We start from the raw sequence: 24,357 nt of genomic DNA on the forward strand, positions 1-24,357 counted from the left end.
AATGTACATTTCATTCATGTCCTTACCTTTCAGAGTGTACACTACAGTCACCTGAAATATTACATATATTATAAATAATTAAATATGTGAGGTTAATTGTTTTGAAAATGTAGCTGGTAAATTGTCTGAGACAGCTTGTAATCAAAACTAAAATTAATTAAAAGATTTAACATTAAGCATGGCAGAGCCACATAGCCCAGCCAAATCTTGTAATTTTGAAAGCATCATTCCAGATTGCACATCATTACAGGATTCATCACTATCCTTCTATACAGTATTTAATAGATTCACATCCTGAAATATTGATGCCACCACCTAGAACAGCTAAGGCAGAACTCATTCCTTAAGCACAGATGAATAGTATTTTTTGTCAGGCTTCCTCCCTAGACAGCAAGGAATCTAGACTACATCAGATGAGATCACACAGCATTAGCCAGCTTTACACTGAGTTGAGTCACATGCCATCTGTAGAGCAAAAATTTTGATTTCATCATGCTGTCTGGCTGGAGGAAGCTTGCCATGAACACCCTCAAACAAAGAGACAATCAGTGAGAAGACCACTTGTGTATGAACATTAATGGACAGATGTGAAATCACAATTAAAGGTGACACACAGCCAAGATTTGATTTCCAAGAAAATGAAAAGAAAATCCATGAGCAAGGACAAGAGCAAAAGTTCCATGGTGTCGGTAAGACAGCACAAGCTCTTGCTCAGCAGTGATTGCAGTGTTGCTTTCAAAAATAATGAATATGGTGAATGTACAATTCTTGCCTAAAGCTCTCATTAACAACACACAAAGGCTTTGCTGTCTTGTTGTGGCATGTTTGCAGTAGAGTAGAAGGAATGATCTTTCAGTGAAGTACAACTAATGGATATTACAGAGTGACCCTGTTTTAGTAACATGAGCTTTTTTCCCTGCAACATTCTCTCACCACCTGACTTGACTGCTTCAAGCTTAAGGGGATTCAAGTGGCTTAATTATATCTTGTCTATCTTATGCCATCATTTTCTAGCAGTCTGCTGTAATTGCAGTGAGTTGCATAGTGCTGTTTAGATCTTTGCTTATCAACCAAGTCAACCAAAGTCTAAACCAAGCAATGGACTTACCACAGACAGGGGTGTATACTATCTGTTAGGTTTGCTTCCCTGTTTGTATGGCACAGGCTCCTACTGTTTTCATAACATGTTTCCTAACATGATTATGCCCCAGTGGCAACATTTTTTCAAGGTAGTGCAATTTAGAATTCAGTTCAGTTGAAAAATTAAATGTGATGACATAATCACGTCTGTAGCTAGACAATGTCTCCCACTACTGCCCTTCTCTTACATTCTGTTTTCTCAAATGTCTAGGCAGTGAGTGTACAAAGCACCACTGGCTGATTGTGTTGATTGTGTCATTTTAATGGTTAAATATAACTGTCTGTTCTGCAGCAGAAAAGAAAGTAATAGGGTTTGACTGTGAAAGATAATGTAAAATGATGGGTTTAGCATTTTTATGGCAAGAGCAGCACTTCTTGCTCTGACTTTATAACACGGCAGCAACTATTTATTTAAAATGAGTGTAAAATGATGCATGTCCACCTTCATGTTACACCAAATCCTGAGTTCGACTCAGGTTCATTTGGGACCTGCTTTAATCATGATATTGTGTTGTCACTGATGGCCTCAACGCAATATCTCCAAACATAGTATTATCAAGAATATTTCAAAAACATCTTAATTTTGTTGCATCTTAATCAGTAATTTTGAATGTTTTAAAGTGTATGTGGCTTGTTAGATACATGTATAGGTACTACTGTGAACAGCCTAAATGCAAGTGGGCTACAAGTGAATTTCTTCATTTGAACAATATTCCTACTTAGAATGCCAGAACCTGCCCTTGTGAAGTGCATGCTTCATTTGACTCATTTCATCTTTCATCACCAAAAGAAATCATAAATCATATTTGTTTATTTTTTTCCCCACTCCACTGTATCATTTCTTGCAGGTATCAACAACATCTTTCAAGACAAATCTTTCAGATTCTTCAAAACAAACAAATGTTGATTTGGGACAGAGTCAGGTCTTTCCAACTGAGGTGCCAGCTTTGGCAAATGATTCAAACACATTTTCTGCTGAAAAAATAGAATTGGGAATTCCAGCTATCTTTGACCAAAGTAAAACACAATCTGAAATCACACTGACCAATCAAAGTAGCTCACTGTCATTCCCCAAACAAAGTGAAGATTCTGGCTTAGTTAAACCAAGCTCTGTGACCCCAGACTCTTTCCGTCAAACAGCCCAATACAGTCCTGATGATAAAATCATCATGTCCTCAGAATCCACTCCAACACCACCAGGATCTGGGTCCCCTCAGCTTGATCAACTGCTGTCAGATCTGGAGGAGATGAAACTTAAGTTTAGACCAGAGACAATTGACCCACCTCTGCCAGAATCCAGTGATGAAAGCCCTGAAGTTGATCAAATCTACAAGTTTGAAGACCTGTCACCTGAAGATCGCACCACAGAAGATAGTGATACTGTAAGAGTCAGTGTGTTTTCTGTTGTACAGCTTGTAGATGACACTAACCACACAACTGCAGGAGTCACAGAATCTGCATATTTCCAGACATCCATTCAAGATGAATCTGAATTTGTCTCAGTCTCCCCCGATCTAACAAAAACCTCTTGGACAAGTGTACCATCAAGACTTGGCAGACATACAGATAGTCCTGTATCCCATACTGAGTCTCTTTCATTCCCAGAATCTCCCCAAAGATTTTGTGAAGAGATGGAACCATCACTGAGATCAAGTTTTCGTTTGGACATATTCCAGACCAGCAAATATGGTGAAAATGCTGGTGAGACATTTTCTCCAGTGTCTTCACCCAAAATAGCTGCAAAGAGTCACTCTGATATACCTGAAAAAAAACTGGATAATCTATGTGAGGGAGATAATACATCTGGCATTCTTCAAAGTCAAGAAGAGGGTGAATCAATTACACCATCTAATGACTCAATGGGTGTGACATCAACACAGAGTAGCCAAGATCAACTTCCACATTTATGGGAGATAACCTCTGTTGAAACCATTCAGACTTTAGATTTTCCTTCTCAGTCTCTTTCTGATTTGACTCCTGAGACAGTTACATCTGCAAGACATTTTAGCTTTGAGGAACTGATGTCGTACACCTCCTTGGGGAACCTGGAGAGATCTTCAGATGAGGATAGGCCAAGGACCAGTGGACAGCATTCAGATGAATCTCTGACTCCAGTTGACCATGAGCGCTTTGCCTCTCAACCCACTTCAGTTAAACCTAAAGCAGAGGTGACTTCATCAACTTCTGATGAGGAGTACAGCATCCCACCTGGATATGCAGAGACCTCTTCTACCACATCTGTCTATACCCACATGCCTCCAGGATATGCAGAGGATGTGCATCATGATGCCGACAGCCCTACCTTTGAATACTCTGACCCAGAGCCTTACTTTGACTGCAAACAAGCTACATCAGATTTCTCAGAGACTGAGCCTGATGAACCTGAGTCAAGAACTAGGTCAAGTGGAGGTCAGCCCCAGGATCATCTCAGCCATTCTATAGTGCTAGAAAATGTGAATCGAGGAGTGCTATTGTCCTCTGGAAGTGAAGATTATGAGGATGCTCCTTTTGTCCATGAGCCTCTTCATGATATATATGAAGAGAGTGAGGAATTAATACAGGATTCAGAAGCATCCGATGAAGAATTCACCTTGTGTGAGGCTTCACAACTGCCTCCAGTATATGGGGCTTGTGATGATACTGATAAGTCTCTGATAAGGGTAAGATGAGATCTGGTAAACCATCCCAAATTGCAAGCTTTTCCCAGAGCTGAGCTTAACCAACAACAGCATTTGCTTCAGAGAGGAATGACTGCTAACCCTCTGGCCACATGGATGGGATCTAAAACTCCTTATAACCCTCATTTTGTTTTGATTTCAGATTTAACCTGTCCTAACTCAGCATGTAATTTTGCTGCCTGTAACCAGCTATATCACTCACAGTAATACGCTAGATGTTTTTTCATCAGCAGTAAGCACATTAGCTCTTTAATTAAATGAGCATGGTTTGGTTTTGCAAATATTTTCAAGTTACAGACTGCCATGTTGTACTTTCCAATGTATGACATGAAAATTCATACGAAAATTCACAAAGTCAGTGGAAAGTGCACCATATCACTCTGCTTATGGCTTGCTTTGCTGCAAACATAACATTCATATATTCTCATTCATCATTCATCATTCATTTGTGTTGCTTGGTCAGGAGATCACCGCAGAGCTTGGATCAATGTCAGAAAGTTCAGATGATGAATTTTTGACCACCAGAATAGTGCGAAGGAGAGTGGTCATTCAGGTATCTGATTTAGCATGACTTATGGAGTTTTAAAGGAGCATGGAGGATGTGGCTCCCAGAGTTCAACTTAAACTAACCAGGCTACGTCTTCACTGTCCAGTTAAAATATTTACTTTCTAACAATGTTTAGTCTCATTAAAATGGGTGAAAAATGTGTGTAAGAAGTATCAGGGTTTAAAAGAAACCTACCAGTTGATTTGCATATGTGGCCGAACCTCATGGAGGTGTTTTATGCTGCAGTGAGCATTTCTTTGTTGGTTTATTTGACAACATAACCTTTTTCCCTGAGAATGCAAGTTTGTTTCCTGTATCCCTTAGTCCTTATTCTCTCACTGAATTACTACCTAATATGCAAGTTTTGTACCCTATTTTTTCTCTAACGTGTTGGCAAGTAGAGAATTTAACATTTGAAAATTACACTAACCCAAGTTAGCATTCCTGATTATTATTTGTCTTGTTTCCCTTATAGGCTGATGAAATGCCTGACCTACCCTCTCAGTCAGTGACGGAAGAAAAGTATAAGGACGAAAATGGACACATTGTTGTCAAAAGGGTAAAACAAGATTCCACATTAGTTCCCATGCACATATCACATGGTAGTGGCAAGTGGCATTGACAACAGCAACAAGTTTAACAAAGCAAATTTGTGATTGTGCAGCAATACCAAAGGCTCTTTGTTACATTGTTGCAGTTTCATTCACACACAGACAACACTGGTTTCTGAAATGTTTGCAACAAAATATGTGACAATTACCTTTTCCCTTAAATGAATGCTTCACCGCCTAATGGTTTTCCTTCTCAGGTCACCCGTAAAATTATTCGCAAGTGTGTGTCCGCGGATGGCATGGAGCATGAAGAGGTATCATCAGAAGGAGCTCCGCAGGGATCCATCAGTGTGGCAGAGGGAGATGGATACTCCAAGGTTGTGAAGCGGACTGTGCTGAAGAGTGAGGGAGACCATGCAGAGGTGTGTGTCCTGTATATTATATGTGTGTACATTATTATTTTATTATTATTATGGTCTTCAAAATCTAATTTTAACTGAAAATATTAGACACATCAACATTTACATGGTGGTAGAATAGAGCATTAACAACAATTCAGTAACAAATAATCTTTTCTTCTGACCTAGGTAACATTTGCTGAAATTGGGGGTTCCCCAGCATCAAGGCAGGGGACAGCTGAGGCTTGTAAGGTCAGTCACATAGAAAGGACAATGGTACTGGAAGGTGAAAGGACAATGACACACCAGGGTGATCCATCTTTGGCCTCTGACCTCCCCTCAGCCCAAGATGATTTCAAACAGGTTTGTTAGTAGCCTTGTCACCATTATTCCATAACCCAGGCTTAGCAGATTATACACTGATCAGCCATAACATTATGACCACTGGTGGATGAAGTGGATAACATAGATCATCTTGTTATAACACAATGTTCTGCTGAGGAACCTTTGGTTTCCGACATTCATTTGGATGCTGTTTTGTCATGTACCACCCACCTCAAGTCACAAACCAAGCACACACCCCTCCAATGGCAATAACACTCCCCAATGTCAGGGGCCTCCCCCAGCAGGTTAATGTTTGTTGGGTCAAATTCCCAAGATCCCAATCTGACCCAGCATTGTGCCAGCATTATGACCAGTGGTCACAATGTTATGGCTGATTGGTGTATATGCCTACCTGATACACTGTATGTAATAGGGATTTTAATAGCTGTGTCCTACCTATGGTGCTTGTGTAGTAAATTGTTTCATGAACAGGTACCAAGTCTTGGCTTTTTGTTTTCATAATGAAATCATTCTAAATTAAATGAAGACTGTTTTCTCCTTTTAATGCCACCAGGCACTAGGTTATATAAGTGGTTTTAGCAGGAAAGAGCTCCCTCATGTGGTAGAGAGAGAGACTGTCAAAGAAGATGGAACTGTGGTCAGGAGGTTTGTGAGTGCTGGAGTGTACCTGTTTGTTTGTGCATGTGTGTGAGACTGCTTGTGTTTTGTGAGTGTGAATTTTAATAGTGACAGTTGTGCTGTGGTTTTATTAGTTAGTCAGGTAGCATACTATGAAATGTTTTGCATTCTTAATTGATCAAAGAGCGATAACACAATGACATTTGTTAACTTTGTTAACTTTGTCAGTGGAGAGATAGCATTTTCCAAATCTAGTATCTGTTATACTATGTTTAAATGTGAGAAATAAAACACTTGGTCCCTTGTTGTCCCATGCATGCAGTTATAAATACTATTATCACAGTATGTAGTGGAACAATTTAGCAGCTTGCATCCCAGTGTGTCACACTGCCAACATTATGGTGTGGTTCAGTTTATGTGTGATTACTTAAATCATAGTTTTATTCTACTAACTATATTTCACTAATCCTGTGCATTATTATGTATTGTGACTCCTTAAGCCCCCCAGAGAGGACAAGCAAAAGCAACCATGCTGTAGGTGCCAGATAGCCCAAAGTATTTGCGTAATTAAGAAGCTAAACAGGAGACAGTGCAATACAATATTGTGTTCAATAAGTTCTGGCTCAGTGGTAGTACTTTGCTATCAAGAAGGTTTATAAACACTTTCAATAACAGGTTTACACTCAGATGTACACCAGTCAAAGGAAAATTTTGGATAAATAAGTGGAGAGACATAAATGCAGATTCTTCCATGTAGGTCACAGGCCCATGAAAATGATATAAATCATATGCTATAGCCTTTACAGTCACCAGATCTCATCCCAGTTGAGCACGTCAGACAGTGCTCTCCATAATCATCAATATGTAGTAGCCTCTTTTTTAATGTTTTTTTTAACATAATCTTTAGTTTTCTAAAGCTAGAATTGGCTATGAAGTTGCTCTGCATAACATCACAACCGCATGCTGAATTAACAAAGCATAATATAAATTGTGGGTGTTTTAAATAAGATCTCTTCTAACTGTAGCAACATCTGTTCCTCCAAATTAATTTCCACAGAGTCACAGGTGCATTTTTTGAGGGTGTTGACCTGTCTTCCTCTGTTTGTTTCCACTCCCTCCCTGCTCCATCTCTAGGGCTCACATGCGTAAAGGTCGCACCCTCAGACGAACAGTGGTGAGGGGAGGTGGGCAGCGCAAACAAGTTCTTCTAGAGCAAGTGGACAGTCCCAGAAAAGGGTCAAAACCACATGATCTCCGGCAGCATCTCCACCAGCTCTTTCACCGTTACTACAAAGACGAGGAGGAGGACAATGATGAGGACGAAGAGGAGGAGGAAGAGTAGAAGAATGTGTAACACTACCCCCCGCCCCAACTCCCCTGGCTCTGCCCATGCTAAAGTCCCCCCTAATCCTATGCATTAGCCAACTGCAATCCTAGTGTGCACCACAGCACCTCAAAGCTACCACAGTCTTCCCATTTAAGTCGTGGAGGATGACATTTTGTTCACAATTTGAAGTTTTCTTCCCTGGCTGGTATTATGTATTCATGATTTTCTTTTCATATTCTGATGTTGTTTTGCCTTTTTGTGACCAAAGAAAGCCTTCTGTTTTTTTCCTAATTATTTTAACTTCCCATGTCAGAATTGTCTTTGATATTTTTGTCCTGATACTGTGGTAGAGCAACAACAAAAAAACAAACAAAAAAGCAAACAGTGGAATACTATTCACATCAACTGACTCACAAACCTCTTGAAGGTACAGAACACTTTACCTGCAAAATACTGGTACTACTCTCTGAGTAGGTGCTTGGACTGAAAGACAATATGTCACACTGCACTGCCTCTCACAACCAGAGTTTCTCAGATATTCCCAACTGAAAAGCTGTCTCACTCACTTCATTAGCCTCTCCGCTCTTTTGATTCAGGTGGTAAAGATGTCACACAGAGAAAACCAGACTGTATCAACACTGAATTTAACTGCTGCTGCTGTGTTTTGTGTAGGCTATGTGTAATCTGTCATTGGGAATTATATATTATCTATAATCTAGACATTACTGACATCTGTAGCCTAGAAATTTATAATCACTCATGTGAAGTAGAGCAGGCATGACTAATCAACATCTGTCATTATGATCCCAGCTTTGACTGCTTTGTAGTTCTATGGATTGCTCCTATGCCTCTCTTTCCCTTCTCTGTGTGTCTTTCTTTCTGTGTTGTTATGTTTTATTCTAATTGTTTTTTTGTTTTTTGTTTTTTTGTTTTTTGTTTTGGCTTTTTCTCTTAAATTGTTAAATTGTCTTGACTTGTATTGAATGGCTGGTGAATGTGTGAGTGGAGTTGTACCGTAGCTCCTGTATGTTTGAGTTTGTCCATGCATGTGTTGAGTTAAATACTGCACTGATAGCTGGTTTGAAAAGGGTATTTTAGCTGATTTTTAATTCTGATGTTTTAGAGTTTGTTTTTTTTTATTCTGAGTTTAGCTCACCAGTTAATATAGAGAACTTATTAGGGCCCGAGCAACGAGTTGCGTGGGCCCAACGGGGCCATGCAACGAGTTGCAAGGACCCTCTTGTTTTCGTTCGGTTTATTATTATTATTATTATTATTATTTTTTTTCTTCTTTTTCCGCCTCTTTGATCGCCTTTTTGAGGGCCTTAAAATGCGTCAAAACTCCTGAAAATTTGCAGACGCGTCAGGCACGGCGAAAAATTTAAGAATTAAGGGTCTTGAGCATGGGTGTGGCAAAATGGCCTCGGTAGCGCCACCTACATTTTTAACGGAACAGCCCCTCAAGCCCGTTGCGCCTAAAAATCTGAAAATCTGCACACATATGTAACATCCCATGACGCACCAAAAAGTCTCTTGGAGCCATATTCTAAACCCAACAGAAAGTATTTTTATTTTGACCGGAAGGTGAAAAAATTGTGTGTTTTTGGCCATTTCCAGGGGTCGCTTGAACGCAAACTAGTCCTAGACGCATTATCCGATTGACTTCAAAATTTGATAATTTGTTCTTAAGACATAGACGAAGTTAAATTGCAAAAGTTTCGGACTTTTCATTGAAGGGCGTGGAAGTTATGGCCCCTCAAAGTTCGATCACTCGCCACAAAACAGGAAGTTGCTTTAAATTTGCTATATTTCGGCCATACTTTGTCCAAACTGCATCAAACTTTACAGGATTGTTAATGGTACCTATCTGCACACATCCATATGTCAATATTCATACAATTGTTGTAGCGCCACCTATTTATAGCAGGAAATGACATATTTTATAGTGTGATGTCCAGTTTCTAGACGGGTGACCAGATTCACTTCAAATGTTGTCAGGACAGACTTAAGGATTTTTGGAAGACTGGCTCCGAAAATTGTGAGTTTGGGTCGAAGCGTGTGCCGGTTCTGGCCCGTCAAAGTTCGGAAACCCAACTTCCTGTTTGAAACCTCAGATTTTGGGGTAACTTCCTGTTGCGACTCTCTACTTTATCCTACAGATGGAGCCATTGTATTACTCTTTGATGGGTTTTTGGAAGGGGGTCTCTGTGTGTGTGTGTCTGTGTGTGTCTGAGGGGGGAGGGGAAGAGGAGTTGATTGTGTCTGTGAGAAGCTGCCACAGGGAGGTTACAGTCAATAGAGCCATGATCTGTCACAGATGATGAGCTCTGAATAATATTATCACAGAAAATAATTAGCATAAAAGCTTTTATTTAAAATTTTTACATCTGGGAAGTGTGAACTGTTACGCCAGCGTGTGCCCTGCGACCTGCGTTGACCCCGCGGTTGCCGGGGTCCCGCGGTCGCCGCTCCCCCGACGGACGCCGGGTGCGAGGGCCCGTTCAACGCTGCTCGCAGCTTTAATTTAATCTTTAGTTTGATTAAATTTGCCACCTGTGAATAAGATCATGAAAGCTCTTTTAGAGACACTTGTCTGCTATAACATATGTGGTAAGGTGATCGGGTGTTTCTGCTTTATTTCATGTTAAAATTTATAAGTTTATATTTTGAACCAGAAAGTGGTGGACCAGGCATTGGCAGTTGTGTTGTGTGTGTTTGTGAATGAATGAGTCCGTGTGTATAGTAAGAGTTTTGCTAGTTTCTCTCAGCAAAGAAAAAAAATGTTTATTTTACACAAACCGCATTTGCACTCCTGAATGTCAGGAGGGAACACCTCCTTGCTTTTTGTGCACAGGATATGAGGTACAGTATATCTTAGTCACAGGGATAGTCTCAGACAGATGATAAATACAAGATAATGATATACCAGACACACACGTAATGAGGCAGGTTGAGAGCTTAAATATACCATTATTCACAGCTCTAAGTATCGCTACTGTATGTATCTACAACATGTAATGTATTTATTTCACTATCACTGTTTACTTTGTGATTTAGAAAAATGTAAAATGCAAACTAGTGGAAGTTCACTGTGACAGGTATGCTTTTAATTTGAAGAATCAGCATCCCTTTTCTGTGATAATGACAGTTATATACATATACAATGCATATATAGATATCTATGAGGGCATGTATTACTGTATCAAAATTCAAAAAGACAAAAATAAAACGGCTGCAGTGTCTATGGCTGATAGAGAATAAAAGTCTACAAATGTAAAGTCCTGTATCTTGTTTTATTTTGTGAATTTGTCTGTGCACAATTGTTTCTCACTTGCTAACATTTTCATACAATACCATCTGTACTCTGCACTGACATCACCTCAGCACTCCACAAAAGTACTGTGGCAAAACCACATCTGTACAGTATATGTTTAATCTTTAATCATCAACAAACTGCTGCTCTGTCAGCTCCACATATGAGAAGCAGGACAGGTCTTATCTGTCTTGTCCTAATGACTGAACAGACCTGGTGCTTCCTCTTGCTGGGTGCCAGGTGTAGTGCAATAGTGAACTCAGCAGCAACTCCTTGTTAACATTAGAGTGAAAAGTGAAATAGAATTATGACATGTTTATTATGCATGATTGAATATTTATGTATGATGATGATGATTTTACCATGTGTGAAAATCAAATTTGTCTTTAGCTACTATGTTGCCTCATCTTATTAACTGTGCTAAAACACTTTTTACACACATTTTACATGAGAGTGTGAGGTAAAGACACAGTTGTCAATAGTGTAAGTTAGTTTTACTGTTGTTACAGATAAGCATATTCTACATCCTGTAGGTCACGCTTTATCCACAAGATGTCGCCATTAAGTTAGAAAATAAAGTGAAAGTTAAGCGTATCAGCTGAGACCAACCGCTGTCCAGTCTTTGTGCTGAACTCTTTAAATGTTTTTGTTTAGGTACAATTTCTGTGTTTATTGTAAAGATCGTAATTACTGTTACTGATCGGTCAAATATACTAAAATAGGTCACTGTAATTACAAATTGCCCAAATGATTAGTGATGTAATAAGTGATGTAATGAAAGTTAAAGTGGTTTAAGTTTCACCTGTATATTCCTTTTAGATGAACATATCATGCATGCATGTATATCCAAAAACTGTATACGTATGGGGCAAAGTTCACAATGAAATGTTTCAATTAACTAAATATCTAACACACACAACAGGAGCTCCTCTCCATGCACAGATTAGGGCAATAATGACCAACCAACAACACAAAACAAGTTCAAACTCATTCATTATCACACCTTTTAGCTGATTTATTTATTTCTTAAACATGTTAAGCCATCCATTGCCGTGCTGGCAACAGGTACACACCATACAAGGAGTGGTGCATTGCATTGACATCATACGTTTCGTCAAAAGAAATTAATATCATATTTTCCCCTTAAAAAAGAAGAGACAAACCAATTGAAAAGAGCAAACAGTAAGGATGAGAGAGACACTGGCATTGTCCTGCAGTGGTAAGGAGACCACTGGCTGGTAGAAGCACTGATCGTCAAGGAAGACATCCCAACATGTATTACAGTCCAACTCTCATTTGACTCCCTCTTTCACTGTCCTCTCACCATACTCTTGTATGACTGCAATCCAATGCTTTTACGACGCTTCCAGACTTATTGGCCCAACCATCAGGTTGACACTTCAACTGACTAAAGATAGAGACTATAGTGCCTTTGCTCCATCTTCATCATCTCCACCTTCTCTGTGCAACTGGCAAAGTAACACACTGGAAATGACAAGAATAAAATGAGAACAGAAACCCTACATACAGTCATACAGTACAAGTACAAACAGTATGAAAAATGAGCTTATTTTCTTCTCATTTTTATACAAAATGTAAGGGGTGCTTCTGCAACCAGGAGTTTATTTTTCCTCCTCTGAGATATGAGGTTTTGATATTTATTCTGGATGTCAACCATAACTGTTATTGTTTTTACAGCAGTTCCATGATATTAGAGGACATTAGAAACATCTGGGACAGGACTGATGCACAACATTAACAAATGCAAACAAACAAGTCAGTGATTCACAAATCAAACAGAAGATATTATAGTTTCATATGATCTTACTCACAATACCCCCCCCATGCACTACACAATAGGCTTGAATTTTCATATATTACATATATGCTACATTCTCTTATTTCTTATTTCACTGATATAAAGGCAAACATACCTCAATGCAAAGTGTAAGCTGCTCTGCTTTTCTTTACATTTAAATTAGTATTATAGGTTGAAATCGGACAATTCAAACAGTATGACTTAGCTCATAGCAAACATAAATGTAGCTCATAAACTGGATTTTACGTAAACTCTTAATTCCTCTGATAGCAAGAATAGCAATTTCAATGTTGGTTTTTGTTTTTATCAACAATCACAATGTATATACATCACCAGAACTAAAGCAAGCTCAATTTTAACATTCTGATCTTCCAAATGTTTTTGTATTGCACACACATAAATACACATAAAAATACAGAACAAATTTTTGGGAGAGGTTACAGTAGTAGATTTTTAAACATCTCTATTTTATATTTAAAATGCATACCAAAACATCTTAAAAAACAAACAGAAAAAAAATGTTGTCAATATGCTTGTTTCATAATGTCCAAATACGGTGTGCAGCCACCCGATGGTGGTTTCGAATGATGTCCATTAATAAAATGCCATAACAGTAAAATGTATTAATACTTGTGTCCTGTGCGATGTCATGTCCTTATAGAAGGGTCAAAGGTCAGAGAGCAGTCATGGGTTGGCTAGTTGACTGCCCTACTAGATTTGCTGATGGGATTTTTTTTTTCTTTTTTTGACCACATATTGATATTCCATTAACTGCAACAAGAGGGAGAGAGAACATAAGTGTGCAACTATACAGAGCAATGAAAATGTTTCCTGTATTGAGAAATAATCAGACAGCAAACAACAGGATTAAAAAGCAAGAAAAGCACAGGCGTGATTACAAACATTAAAAGGCTCTACCACAATACCAATGTGCATGTTTGCACTGGGAATGGCCCCTACACACCTGTGGCCCACCCACAGGTGTTTATCTATTTAACCTAATTAGTCCTCATGCCGGAAATGTGTGAGTGTGTGCAGGTCGTGCTTGACTGACATCTCACGTACTCTCCTGTCACTTTCCTTGAACTGATTAAGGTAGGACAACATAAACTGTTATGATTCATATTTGTTTGTCAGGTTTGGTGACCTCCATCCAACATTTACTCTGATGGAAGTCTAGTTTTACTATAAAGTGAAAGGACAAGGGTGAGCAGAGCCTGTAACTGGAGTACAGCTGTCATTTAAGTGAATAGGTTACACCTATTCTTTTCCTGCCATGACAAGTCTAAGAGAAAAAGGCCTGTTCAGCCTGCTACTTGTTGTGGTATGTTAAAGAATAAATGATTGAGCTTAAGAAAAACAGGGCTCTTAAATACACACACACACCTTTGAAATGAATGGTGAACTGACTAAACTTGTCACAGTCAATAGAGAATCACAATCAAAGCTCACTGACCATAACTAAACACATTAGGTCGGTAAAGCTTTGTATTTCTCCACATGTTGTGTGCTTACTTATCTCATCAGTTTGCAGGGTGGTGTCATTTTTTAGCCTTTCTAAAGCAAATGCATTATAATATACATGCAGCCAGTAACATAAAAAAATCAGCTGGAGACAGTTTTCAGCCAACTCACAAGTTTTGGTGTTTGCATTAGTTTATGCTAGCTACCTACAGTTGATAAAATACGCTATTGATAATAATTATTCTAGCTGACAAAATCTTTGGTTGTCCACTAGGAATGAAAAGTAAAACTAAATCTTCTCCATTTGAAATTATGACCTGCATTATGTGCAGTACCAGAATGGAAAGCGTGACAGGTGCAGCAACAGTAGCTAAGGTGGGTGGGACTTAGTGAATGGTCATCCCTTTCACCTCCCTCTTAGAGTAACTTATAGGCTGAAAAGCAATAGCCTTCCTCACTGCCATCCAACAGTGACCACACCCTAGAGCACACTTTTACATCACTATAGCAAGGTGAGATTAACCACTGGAACTCAGCAAAAAAGGACTTGGAGCTGCTGTTTAGTTTATCTTTAATCAAGATTTCTGCTGTGTGTTTCTTGCTGTCTCTTACTGGGAGGGGATGCTGGGTGAGCCGGAGCGGTGGAAGTGGATGTTCTGCCACTTGCCATCACGGCGATGCCACACACGGGTCTCCTCAGACTGCATGGTGCGGGGCATGCCACTGCTATCCATGTACTGGGTCAGTCGAATATAGGCAATACACGCTGCGTTTTCCCCAATTAGGTGCACGTGTGGATTCAAGAGGATGGTGTGCACCGGCTTATTCCCTTTGGACAGGGCTGGAAATGAGACAAAGTGGCTGATTACAATGCGATGACATATGACTACATGAGCATCACACTTTACCTGAATATAATAAATATAATTTTCTCATGCTGGGTAAGAACTGTTGAACATAAGCTACATGTTATGAAAATCTACGCTTGGCTGTACAAAAACAAAACAGTGATCCTACCTTAGAAGGAATAGGTCGACTAACTGATATGAAAACAAGAGGAACAAGAATCTCTGTATGTTGATGTTGGATAGTGGACAAGCACAGGCTTGCCAAGTGATTGAGGTTTCTGGGACATATCTGGTTTATTTGAACTATTTTTACAGAGACTGAGGACATTCTGCCATTTATAGCAGTCATTATTCATTAGTGATTTTTTGCTCCAAGGTTAGTCCATAATCACAGCCATGCCCTTGTAGTGTATCAACACACACAAACTGTAAACTGATAGGGCTGACTATTGATACAGAACAAACAATTTAGCCCATATCCACTAATGCAAAATGTGTACTCTCTTTCATACAAACAGCATGCTCAATACCCCTTCTGCTGTTCTGGGGACCTTCCTTATTTTCAAAATATGTATATCTTTATTGTTTTTACCCAACCAATTAATCTGAAGGAATGAAACACATTTCTGTGTGCTTTTATTCCTCTCTGTACATCATGTGCCTGTTTCCAAATCTAGCTCTACCTCACTTGCCCACTAGGGCACAGTTATCACAGTGAATTTCCTGCACACCTGGTTCAAATCAAGTGATTGCACATGCAACATGCCTCCACAGCTGTTGCTCATTGAATCACCTATATATATTGCTCTTGTAAAAGGGAAGTTGCTTTGTGTGTGTTATTTGAGTCACATTGTTACAATATGTTGTTCATATTCTGTCTACTGTGGGAATTCTACATTGTGGGACAAAATCAGTGATTTTAGTAGGTTTAGTAACGGCTGGCTTCTGCAATATACTTCATTATGTTTTTTGGTGACCATGCTACATACTCAAAATATGGTGACAATTGATAAACGTGTATTTTTGGTTCCAAAGTTGCAATTTTTGACAGGTTGCCTGGACATTAAATCAAACAAACAAGTTTTCCCCACTGAGAATCAAAAAGGTGACATTTTCCTACTGTGAGCAAACAACTATAAAAGTCAGAAAATCATGTCAATATAAGCAAGCAAGTTAACAAGAAATTTATTAAAAATCTCCAGAGCATCTGGAAAACCTCAACAAGTTGAAGTGAATGAACATCACACAACCTCTAATTCTTCCAGGGGCCAAATGATCTTTTTGAGCATCTATTTTGGGTGCAGAGCCAGCTGGCAACATGCACCTTTTGGAGGAACCCCAAATCAACCCCAGACTCACAGCTGCTACATCTAAACTGTTCTGAACAACAGTGGATTAAGCAAACATTTGACATTGTGAAAAAAATCTCTTTCAATTTTTGGATTCTGTCAGCAATCTACCCGCAACTGTGCTGATGATGCTGATAAAATTAGTTTTTTGACAAAGTCATGATTTAATGTTTTTTGAACTCACCATTCTCAAAGTAAAAGCGATGGAAGTCATGTCCTTCCACCAGATTGCCCAAGGCTTCAGGCTCAAAGGAAGTCAGACCAGGATCACAAATCTTCCTGTAACACCAAAAAAAAAAAAAAAAAAAAAGATAATAATCCGCAAAGGAAATAAGCAAATCAGTATCCAGTTAGATGTTCCAATATAAACACAGAAAGAAAGAAACTTACGCATATGCCTCAAAGTCTCCATTGTTGATAGACTCAATCAACTGCTCAGTAACTTTTATTATCTCCTGTTTGCGAGCTACAACACAAAATCACAGAACATCATCAGCAATACAAACACAGGCACAATGTAAAAACTGATAGTAGTTGACTGTATTTCAGGCAAATGTAGGTCTGAGTGCAGATAAACGAAATCTGACATCAAACCAGCTTCAAATGGGTTCTAGTCTACGAATTAGCAGGATTTCAAAGTTATTAGAAATGGAAGGCGCTCAGAAAAGTACTTCACAAAATTATTTCATGTTCTGTGTAGCAAAACAACAAGAAAGCCTCCCATGACTAATAGTGATATCAGGCAGGAAAATGCAGGATGACACGATTCCTTTCACCCAACAAAGCTCAAATGAACAAAGACAAACCAATGCTCAGATGCAAGTATTTTCTACAAAAGCAGTTTTAACTAAGTAATGTTGACAGTTACCTTTATTGTTATTGGTGCAGGCTGGGGGATATTAAAAAAATACTTAATTTGTGCAACAAAAAGACATATTAAATAATAAAAAAAAATACTGTATATCAATTAGTCCTTCACAGACAAACTACAATGCCGAGCATCTACATGAGTGTGTATGTGAGTCAGCTTTATACTGTGTGAGTCAATGTTTGGATAAACCAGAACAGAAGGAAAATGGAGGAGTGAGAAGAGCATCTATATCCACAAGACACAAATATACAACAGGGGGGAGCATCCTCAATTCAAATACAGTGGAACAGAGGTAATACAGGGCTCAAAAACAAAGTTTTTTTTCACTGGGGGAGATGTAGTCAATGCAACACAAGGGGCAATAATTTCAAACATTCAGTAATCTAAATCAGGGAAATCATTTGAACAGTAAGGATTTGAGTCACTTTACATGTCAAGAGCAGTTTCCTCTGGTGATGACTGACTAGGTAATAGGATGGGAACAAGAGGGGGAATTTCCCTTACTGTGGAGGGACTTACTCTGAACTGAGGAGGTGGGAGTCTGTCTTGAGTCAGACATCTGTGAGGAACGGCTCTTAGAGCTCAACATACCGCTCACTAAGCTGCCCAGACGAAGGGCTGTCAAGTGTGTGTGTTGGTTAGGGGATATAACAGAAATAAGGGTTGTTTATGGCATACATATATATGTATGAGCAAAGGCACGATAGAAATTATGGGGAAAGAGTGGATATTTTCAACAAAACATAAAAAAAGAAGGGAAGAAAATAGAGAGGAGACATTTAGTAACATCGAAAACAAGAAGGAATGCAAATTAAAAAGAAGACGCAGGCATTATTGACAAATTTCAGCATCAACCCCAGATATAAAATGGGAGAAACTTGAGGATGTGAGGGAGGATCGGACAAAAAAAGAACAGGGCGGACTGCATTTTGCAAGAAGAGTTGACAGCCGGAGGGGGGTTGCAGTGGTTACATTGCTGTGCATTTTAACTGAGTTACAAAACAGGGTGAAGAAAAACATACAAAGGCGTGATAAGTCTGATTGGAAGTGGTGAGGACCAACGTGTACACTGTATGTGTATATGTATATGTATGTAAAGAAAAACAGGCCACACACGTTTCCCTACCTTTTACATCTTCATCCTCTATGGTAGTGTTGGCACTCTCAATAGACTCCTGAAGAATGACAACATTCACATTTTAATACTTGTATGTATTGATGATGATATACTGCAATGTATGTTTAGAATATCAATGATTGTTGGAATACAATAGTCTCTAATAAAATACTCTTTCAAGGTCAGATTTTGCAATACTAATAAAGCCCTGTAGCTCTTTATTTTTTCTATAGCAATATAGCTGACAACAAATACGAGGATGGAGAGGAGGAATGACATAGGACTAAGATCTGGGCTTAAACCAGGGATGTTTCAATTACATGGTTAGGGTCTTAAACCCCTTAGCCACCAGGATTCCCCCGATGAACATAATTTATTAACATTCGGTTATATAACAGATAAGAGCTGTTATTGATGGGGGGAGATACTGTTGTTATTAAGTTTACTGTGAAAATACAGGAGCCTAAGATACAGGAACAAACGGCCTGAATGTCAATAAATGCAGCGTGAAAATGGTGTTTTTTGTTGCAATACCTTGTTTCCATCCACTGGATTGTGAATCACAGTTGTCTGTGGTTCCTGAGGGGAACAAATGATAGAGAACTTGTGGGAAGAAATAACCACAGAAAACCAAGAAAAACGTATGATGGCACAGAAACTGGTAAAGCATATGTGTATTTTGTGTATTATTTTTTGTGTATTGAGAAGGTGGTCTGCCACTTATTTTGATGTAATTTTTATCTATCTATTTATACATTTATGCACCTATCTATCATTTATCTGACCTTAAATAAAAAATAAACCCTCTGTTGCCTGTGCCCACTTGTATTTCTTTCTTCATTCTCTTATCTCCCTTCCTGCATGACATTGTTGGTAAATGTCTGCTTTTCTCTCATCAGCCCTCACCAGTGTCCTGCCTCTGTAATCAGATGTCTGGGCTTTTGTGGAATCGATCCTGATGACCAGCTCAGTCCTTCTAATCACTCACCCAGATTACACTAGATTATAACATCAGCAGCCTGTGTGTGTGTGTGTTTGTGTGTGTGTGTGTGTGTGTGTGTGTGTGTGTGTGTGTGTACGTGTGTGATGATGGAGAGAGAAAGGAGGATAGAGAGAGAACGAGATGTCATGTGCCTGTGTTCATGCGTAATCATCCTGACGGCAAATGGGGAGACAGAAAGCCTTTGACATCATGCAGAGCAGCAGTCATGTGGCCTGACGTAGGCAGCCAGTCAGCACACACCATGTGCAAGCCAATGAGTGACGGCCAAACCACATGGGAGCGTAGCATCACTTTGAGCCCAAGGAGCCGACAACATCACTCTCCAGCCATGCACAGACAAACTATCTGATCGACAAACTCCAAATAATCTTGTCAGGAAATTCACTTTCACATGCAACACTGAAAACAGTTAAGCGCATTACATGTAATAGGAGGAGTTCATGCATGGCATAGGTGTGTAAAGAGGAGGAGAAGAAGAGGGATTCTTGCAGGGGAGGGGGTGAGGTAGAGGTTGCCCGTAACTACAGATTTAGGATCACACTACTCATAGCCAAATCCAAACGTGTGTAAAATCTTATTGTTTCAGCCCAACATTAACATTATACAGATCCAGCGAATCCAGACTGGCCGAGCACAGTATGCCCCATGCATGCTTTGCTAATTCAGATGGATGAATGAACACATAAATCTGAATCATGAATATGTTATCTTTCATACTTAGCTGTATCAAATATGTTGGAACTGAGACATGCTGCGCAGGCACAAAAAGCTTTTACACACTATTTCATTCAGGGATAGCCTAAAGTTGAACTAGACATCCATTTCACCCATGTTATCACCCATTATATGTTGTACATTCTTATACACCAGGAAGTGATCTGGCCCCCAGTGAAAGGGTGAACCTGTACCTCTTCCACAGTGGGGTGTGAGGTGGGGGAGTGGTAGAGGTTTTGCAGATGAAGGTGCAGGTGTAGGTGACGTTGTGTGTGTGTATACCAGTGCAGGGGCAGGGCCAGTGTCTTTAGGACTGGTCACTGTGTTGGCTTTGTTGTTGACCTGCAGGGGGCAGTGTAGAGGGGATATGACACATACACGCTTTTCAGACCCACACATGTGCACGCACGCATATGCACACACACACTCTGACTCCAAAGAGATCATCCCAACTCCTGTGTCCCAAAGGTCTGATGTTACCAAGTGTTACATTGTTACCGAGCAAGAAATTTGTGTACCCTCTAAAGCACACTTTGACTTAATTCAAAACTGCTAGATTTAAGAGAATATAAAAAAGGCTGTTCGTAACCATATGAGGGAGATCAGGAGACAGCTATTTAAATTCATTTTTGACCAGGAACAGGTATGAAAACATTTACTCATAGCCAACCAATAAAAACAGGAAAGTATGCTGACAGGGCCTTAGGTCTTTGCAATAAAATGTTGCAATAAATGCTCCAAGCATTTATTGAAGAACAAAAACTAGAATGGCACTCAGTAGAGTGCACACCTCCGCCAAGGCCACAATGTCAAAAAAATACTCTATCTCACAATGTCAAGGAAAGTGATAAAAAACATTCCTGAAGCTGCCTGTTTAACCAGAGCCACACTAAAATTTTATGGATTCTTCCCTGGTCCATGCCACATCCACCAAGTGATGGTGAGGGTGAAAACAGAGCCTCCTTGTTGGAAGTAGTAGCAGTTGAATTATCTAAATCCAAAACTGTGGGAAAACTATTGTTTTCAGTGAATTAATACACTGTGCTATGTTTACAATTTCATTTATACACATAGCAATAAAGGAGATAAACACAATGTAATGATTTTCATCTGGATTCACCACTGAATTCCTCTGGTACTTTGTACATTCAGTATTTTTTACCACATATAGTAAAAACTTCATGCTATAGAAGTGTCTATGAGGACTACTCTTGACTGACTGATTAGGGGTCACATGGATGAGGGACAAACTCTCTGGAATGGATCACATACCATGACGTACTGTAGGCCAGAGTACGACCCAAACACAGTGACACTGATTCAAAGAATGTATGCAGTGGTCCAACCTCAAATTAAAACTCACCTCAATGTAAAACAGGCATACAGAATTAGTCACACAATCACACAAAACTCTCAACACACACATCAACATGTGCTACACATACACCTCTGCATCAGGCGTTAATTTCAGACTGGACCCCAAACACACAGAGAAATTTAGGACAGAGCACAACAGTGGCTCTACAGTAAAGATTAAGTGACTATGGAAAATATGAGACATGGTCTGTTAAGGAAATACAGGCATGAAGAGACACTATAGAGACCAGTATTTTAAAAAATTGACAAAACTAGAAATATAGTAACAGACATACTGTATAATCAATGTGATCTGCTATGCCATAAAACAACTGTGAGATCAAGCTAATAAAATAACCATTGCCCACTGCTTGGAGTGACTGTCCCTGAATGATGATGTTGTTAAGTGCAAAATGCATATAATAATCCATAAGGCTTCTCTGACACTGAACGTTCCAACAGACCAATGCAAGTAACAAAGCATTTCATTCACTGTGCAAAGCCGCTCACCTTAACGCCGTCTGACTTCTTGTTCAGCAAACTCTTGGCTGCTGCAAGAGGAAAGAAAGAGACAACACTTCAGCATGAGAGCTGACAAACAGACAGGCAGAGTCCTGAGCCTGAGGCTACACTAACATGCAGCAAGCATATCAGTCAACAGTGCTTATCTTCAAACTCCAGGTGCAAATTCCAACTGCAAGATCCATAATGCAATGCAACAGATGCTCTGAATGGCATCATCATTTATGCAAGGTTGTTCTCCTACTACATACTGATTCACATGTGAAGGGCTGACGGGTGTGTGGTTGACAGAGTGTGTATTTAGCGAGTGATGAAAATGATAATCTGCCCTTCTCCAGAGGACTCACACAGCAGTCTTAAATTGACATTTGCACGCATACACATGCACTTAACCACTAGCGCCCACACATACAATCCCATCACTCCGCTCTGGCTTTTTTCTCTGAAAAGAATCCAAATGCTAAGTTGCATTTCAGAACACATGCTGTATCATTGTCTAAATTTCATTCTGATCTCATATGGGGCACAAGCGTGAGGTTCAATACCGGCTCTGTTCAAAATACCAAACACCTCATCTTCATGCATATGTGCTATTAGAAGAGAAAGAAAGCCTAACAAATAACAACTTATTGGTTGGGCCCAACCCCACATATTTCCCCTGTCATTCCAAAAAGCTTACCTCAAATGGATACCACAATCCAAACAAAAGAAGGAAAAAAATTGAAAAAGGAAGAAGATGATGAATAGAAAGCGACACAAATGCACTGATGCATTTTATTGTAGAATGAAGAGAGAAAGCAGGCCAGTAAGACCCTGGGAAAGTAGAGATAGGTCAAAGGAAATACATGCAAAAAGGTATGACAAAATAGAGACAGGGTGGTAGAGCAACAGCTTAAGAGATGACTGTGTTTAACCAATGGCATATTTGTGCTAAGGGTCATCTTTGTTCTATAGAGAAACAGATTGAAGGCATTCCAAAATAGGTTAACACCTCTATTCATGTTTTATCAAAGTCAAAGATTGACTACACATTTTTACCTACTTTGTAATGCCTCTGATCTGTTTCCTCATGATTAGAAGATGCATTTTTCATAGAGCACCCAACCCAAAACTACCTCCAATATTAAAGGCTAAGAAGGATCTCCAACCACCTACTTTGTTAAGATAAATGTTTTTAGTTATGTTTGGGAAAACCAGGTTTTAGACACTAGGCTGAGAGAGACATACCTGAGAAGTTTCTTGTGACCAGCAAAGTGGTCAATATGGCTCCCTGCAGTGATAGAAGAGAAGGAAATGATGATGGAAGGAAGGGAGGAAGGAAGAGAAAGAAATAGGAAGATTGATTATAAGGTTATAGCAAGAAAGTGGAGGGGGTGGGGGGTGGATTGTTCTATATAAATAGAAACATGAAGGATTGCCAGAAGTCTCACCTTGAGTTTTCTCCTGGCGTTGAATTTCTTCAGGCACTCCACAGTCTCCTGCCTGTGCATCATGGAGGCTACAGTGGACCGTTGCTGCAGGAAGAAGATGAGAGGATTGAGGATTAGGAGAGAAACAATGGGTGGCAGGAATGTATGGATGTCCATGTGTGGTCAATATGACTGTGGTGTGTTGTAAGATAATATAGCATTTAAGCAGTCTGTTACCGACAGTAGCTCATTTCAGTGTGTGGATCCTGTGCATTTGCTCTCTGTTAGGGTGTGTGTGTCTGTGTTGTGTGTGTGTGACACATACGCAGATCCAGGGGTGTTTGAGGGCCTCTGCAGCAGTGATGCGTTTACTGGGATTGATGGTTAACATCTTGTTGATAAGATCTTTGGCCTCAGGAGTTACAGTGTCCCACTCTGGGGATGGGAACTGTGGAAAAAAAACAAAAAACACACAATGTCAAACTCATTACACATACAAAATATAGCACAGACAGGACAGACAGACAGAAAATGAATAAAACAACCATCCTCTGAAGGAAAGAGAGACAAGAGATAAAGTAAACCTGTGTATGTAAGACAATTGCAAGTGTAATCCTCTTTATTAATGCAAAAGAGAAAAAACTAAAGCATCATGCTCACGACACCAAACCATCTAAGAGGTAATGTGTGGAACCATGTAAGGCAGTTTGCTGCCATTTGAAAATGCCATTGCCCTACAGTAACTTTACGATGACAATAAATCTAAATCATCTGTTTCATTAGGCTGCATGTGTTGCATTAAAATGAATTTAAACTAACTATGCGGTTGTTTCATTTGTTCAAACTATATTTTTTATTTGTTTTTTTTTTTGTTTTTTTGGTAATAGCTCTACTGTGTATGTGAGTTCACACTTACATCATAGGCCCCAGCCTTAATTTGCTGATAGAGGCGGTGCTGATCCTCATCC

At 39.4% G+C, this 24,357-nt stretch overlaps 3 protein-coding genes across 10 annotated transcripts; 2 read left to right on the forward strand and 1 right to left on the reverse strand.

Moving 5' to 3' along the window:
* The first annotated feature begins 280 nt into the window (after positions 1-280).
* Positions 281-3,937, forward strand: LOC127140272 (mucin-3A-like). The gene is made up of 2 exons (XM_051068328.1): positions 281-689; positions 1,989-3,937. Exons 1-2 carry the CDS (start codon positions 639-641, stop codon positions 3,807-3,809), a joined length of 1,872 nt encoding a protein of 623 aa, XP_050924285.1. The 5' UTR covers positions 281-638; the 3' UTR covers positions 3,810-3,937.
* Positions 3,938-4,066: 129 nt separating this feature from the next.
* On the forward strand, positions 4,067-8,801 carry LOC108896945 (uncharacterized). Its single transcript, XM_051068336.1, has 5 exons — positions 4,067-4,924; positions 5,174-5,338; positions 5,504-5,677; positions 6,213-6,304; positions 7,412-8,801. Exons 1-5 carry the CDS (start codon positions 4,850-4,852, stop codon positions 7,617-7,619), a joined length of 714 nt encoding a protein of 237 aa, XP_050924293.1. The 5' UTR covers positions 4,067-4,849; the 3' UTR covers positions 7,620-8,801.
* Positions 8,802-11,907: 3,106 nt separating this feature from the next.
* LOC108896944 (calcium/calmodulin-dependent protein kinase type II delta 2 chain) lies at positions 11,908-24,351 on the reverse strand. Of its 8 annotated transcripts, none has more exons than XM_051068329.1 (13): positions 24,306-24,351; positions 23,715-23,837; positions 23,411-23,494; positions 23,208-23,250; positions 21,969-22,006; positions 20,385-20,444; positions 18,920-18,964; positions 18,395-18,443; positions 17,266-17,286; positions 16,788-16,863; positions 16,582-16,676; positions 14,813-15,041; positions 11,908-13,507 (listed from the first exon to the last, which is right to left on the reverse strand). In XM_051068329.1, exons 2-13 carry the CDS (start codon positions 23,778-23,780, stop codon positions 13,504-13,506), a joined length of 810 nt encoding a protein of 269 aa, XP_050924286.1. In that variant the 5' UTR covers positions 23,781-23,837; positions 24,306-24,351; the 3' UTR covers positions 11,908-13,503. The 8 variants fall into 8 exon arrangements, with proteins under 8 accessions (XP_050924286.1, XP_018551789.1, XP_050924289.1 ...); XM_018696273.1 differs by having other exon boundaries at positions 21,969-22,009; XM_051068332.1 differs by lacking the exon at positions 20,385-20,444.
* Between the last annotated feature and the right edge of the window lie 6 nt (positions 24,352-24,357).

Source organism: Lates calcarifer, unplaced genomic scaffold (genome assembly GCF_001640805.2).
Source record: "Lates calcarifer isolate ASB-BC8 unplaced genomic scaffold, TLL_Latcal_v3 _unitig_4167_quiver_1463, whole genome shotgun sequence".
In the NCBI taxonomy this organism is placed as follows: Eukaryota; Metazoa; Chordata; class Actinopteri; family Centropomidae; genus Lates; species Lates calcarifer.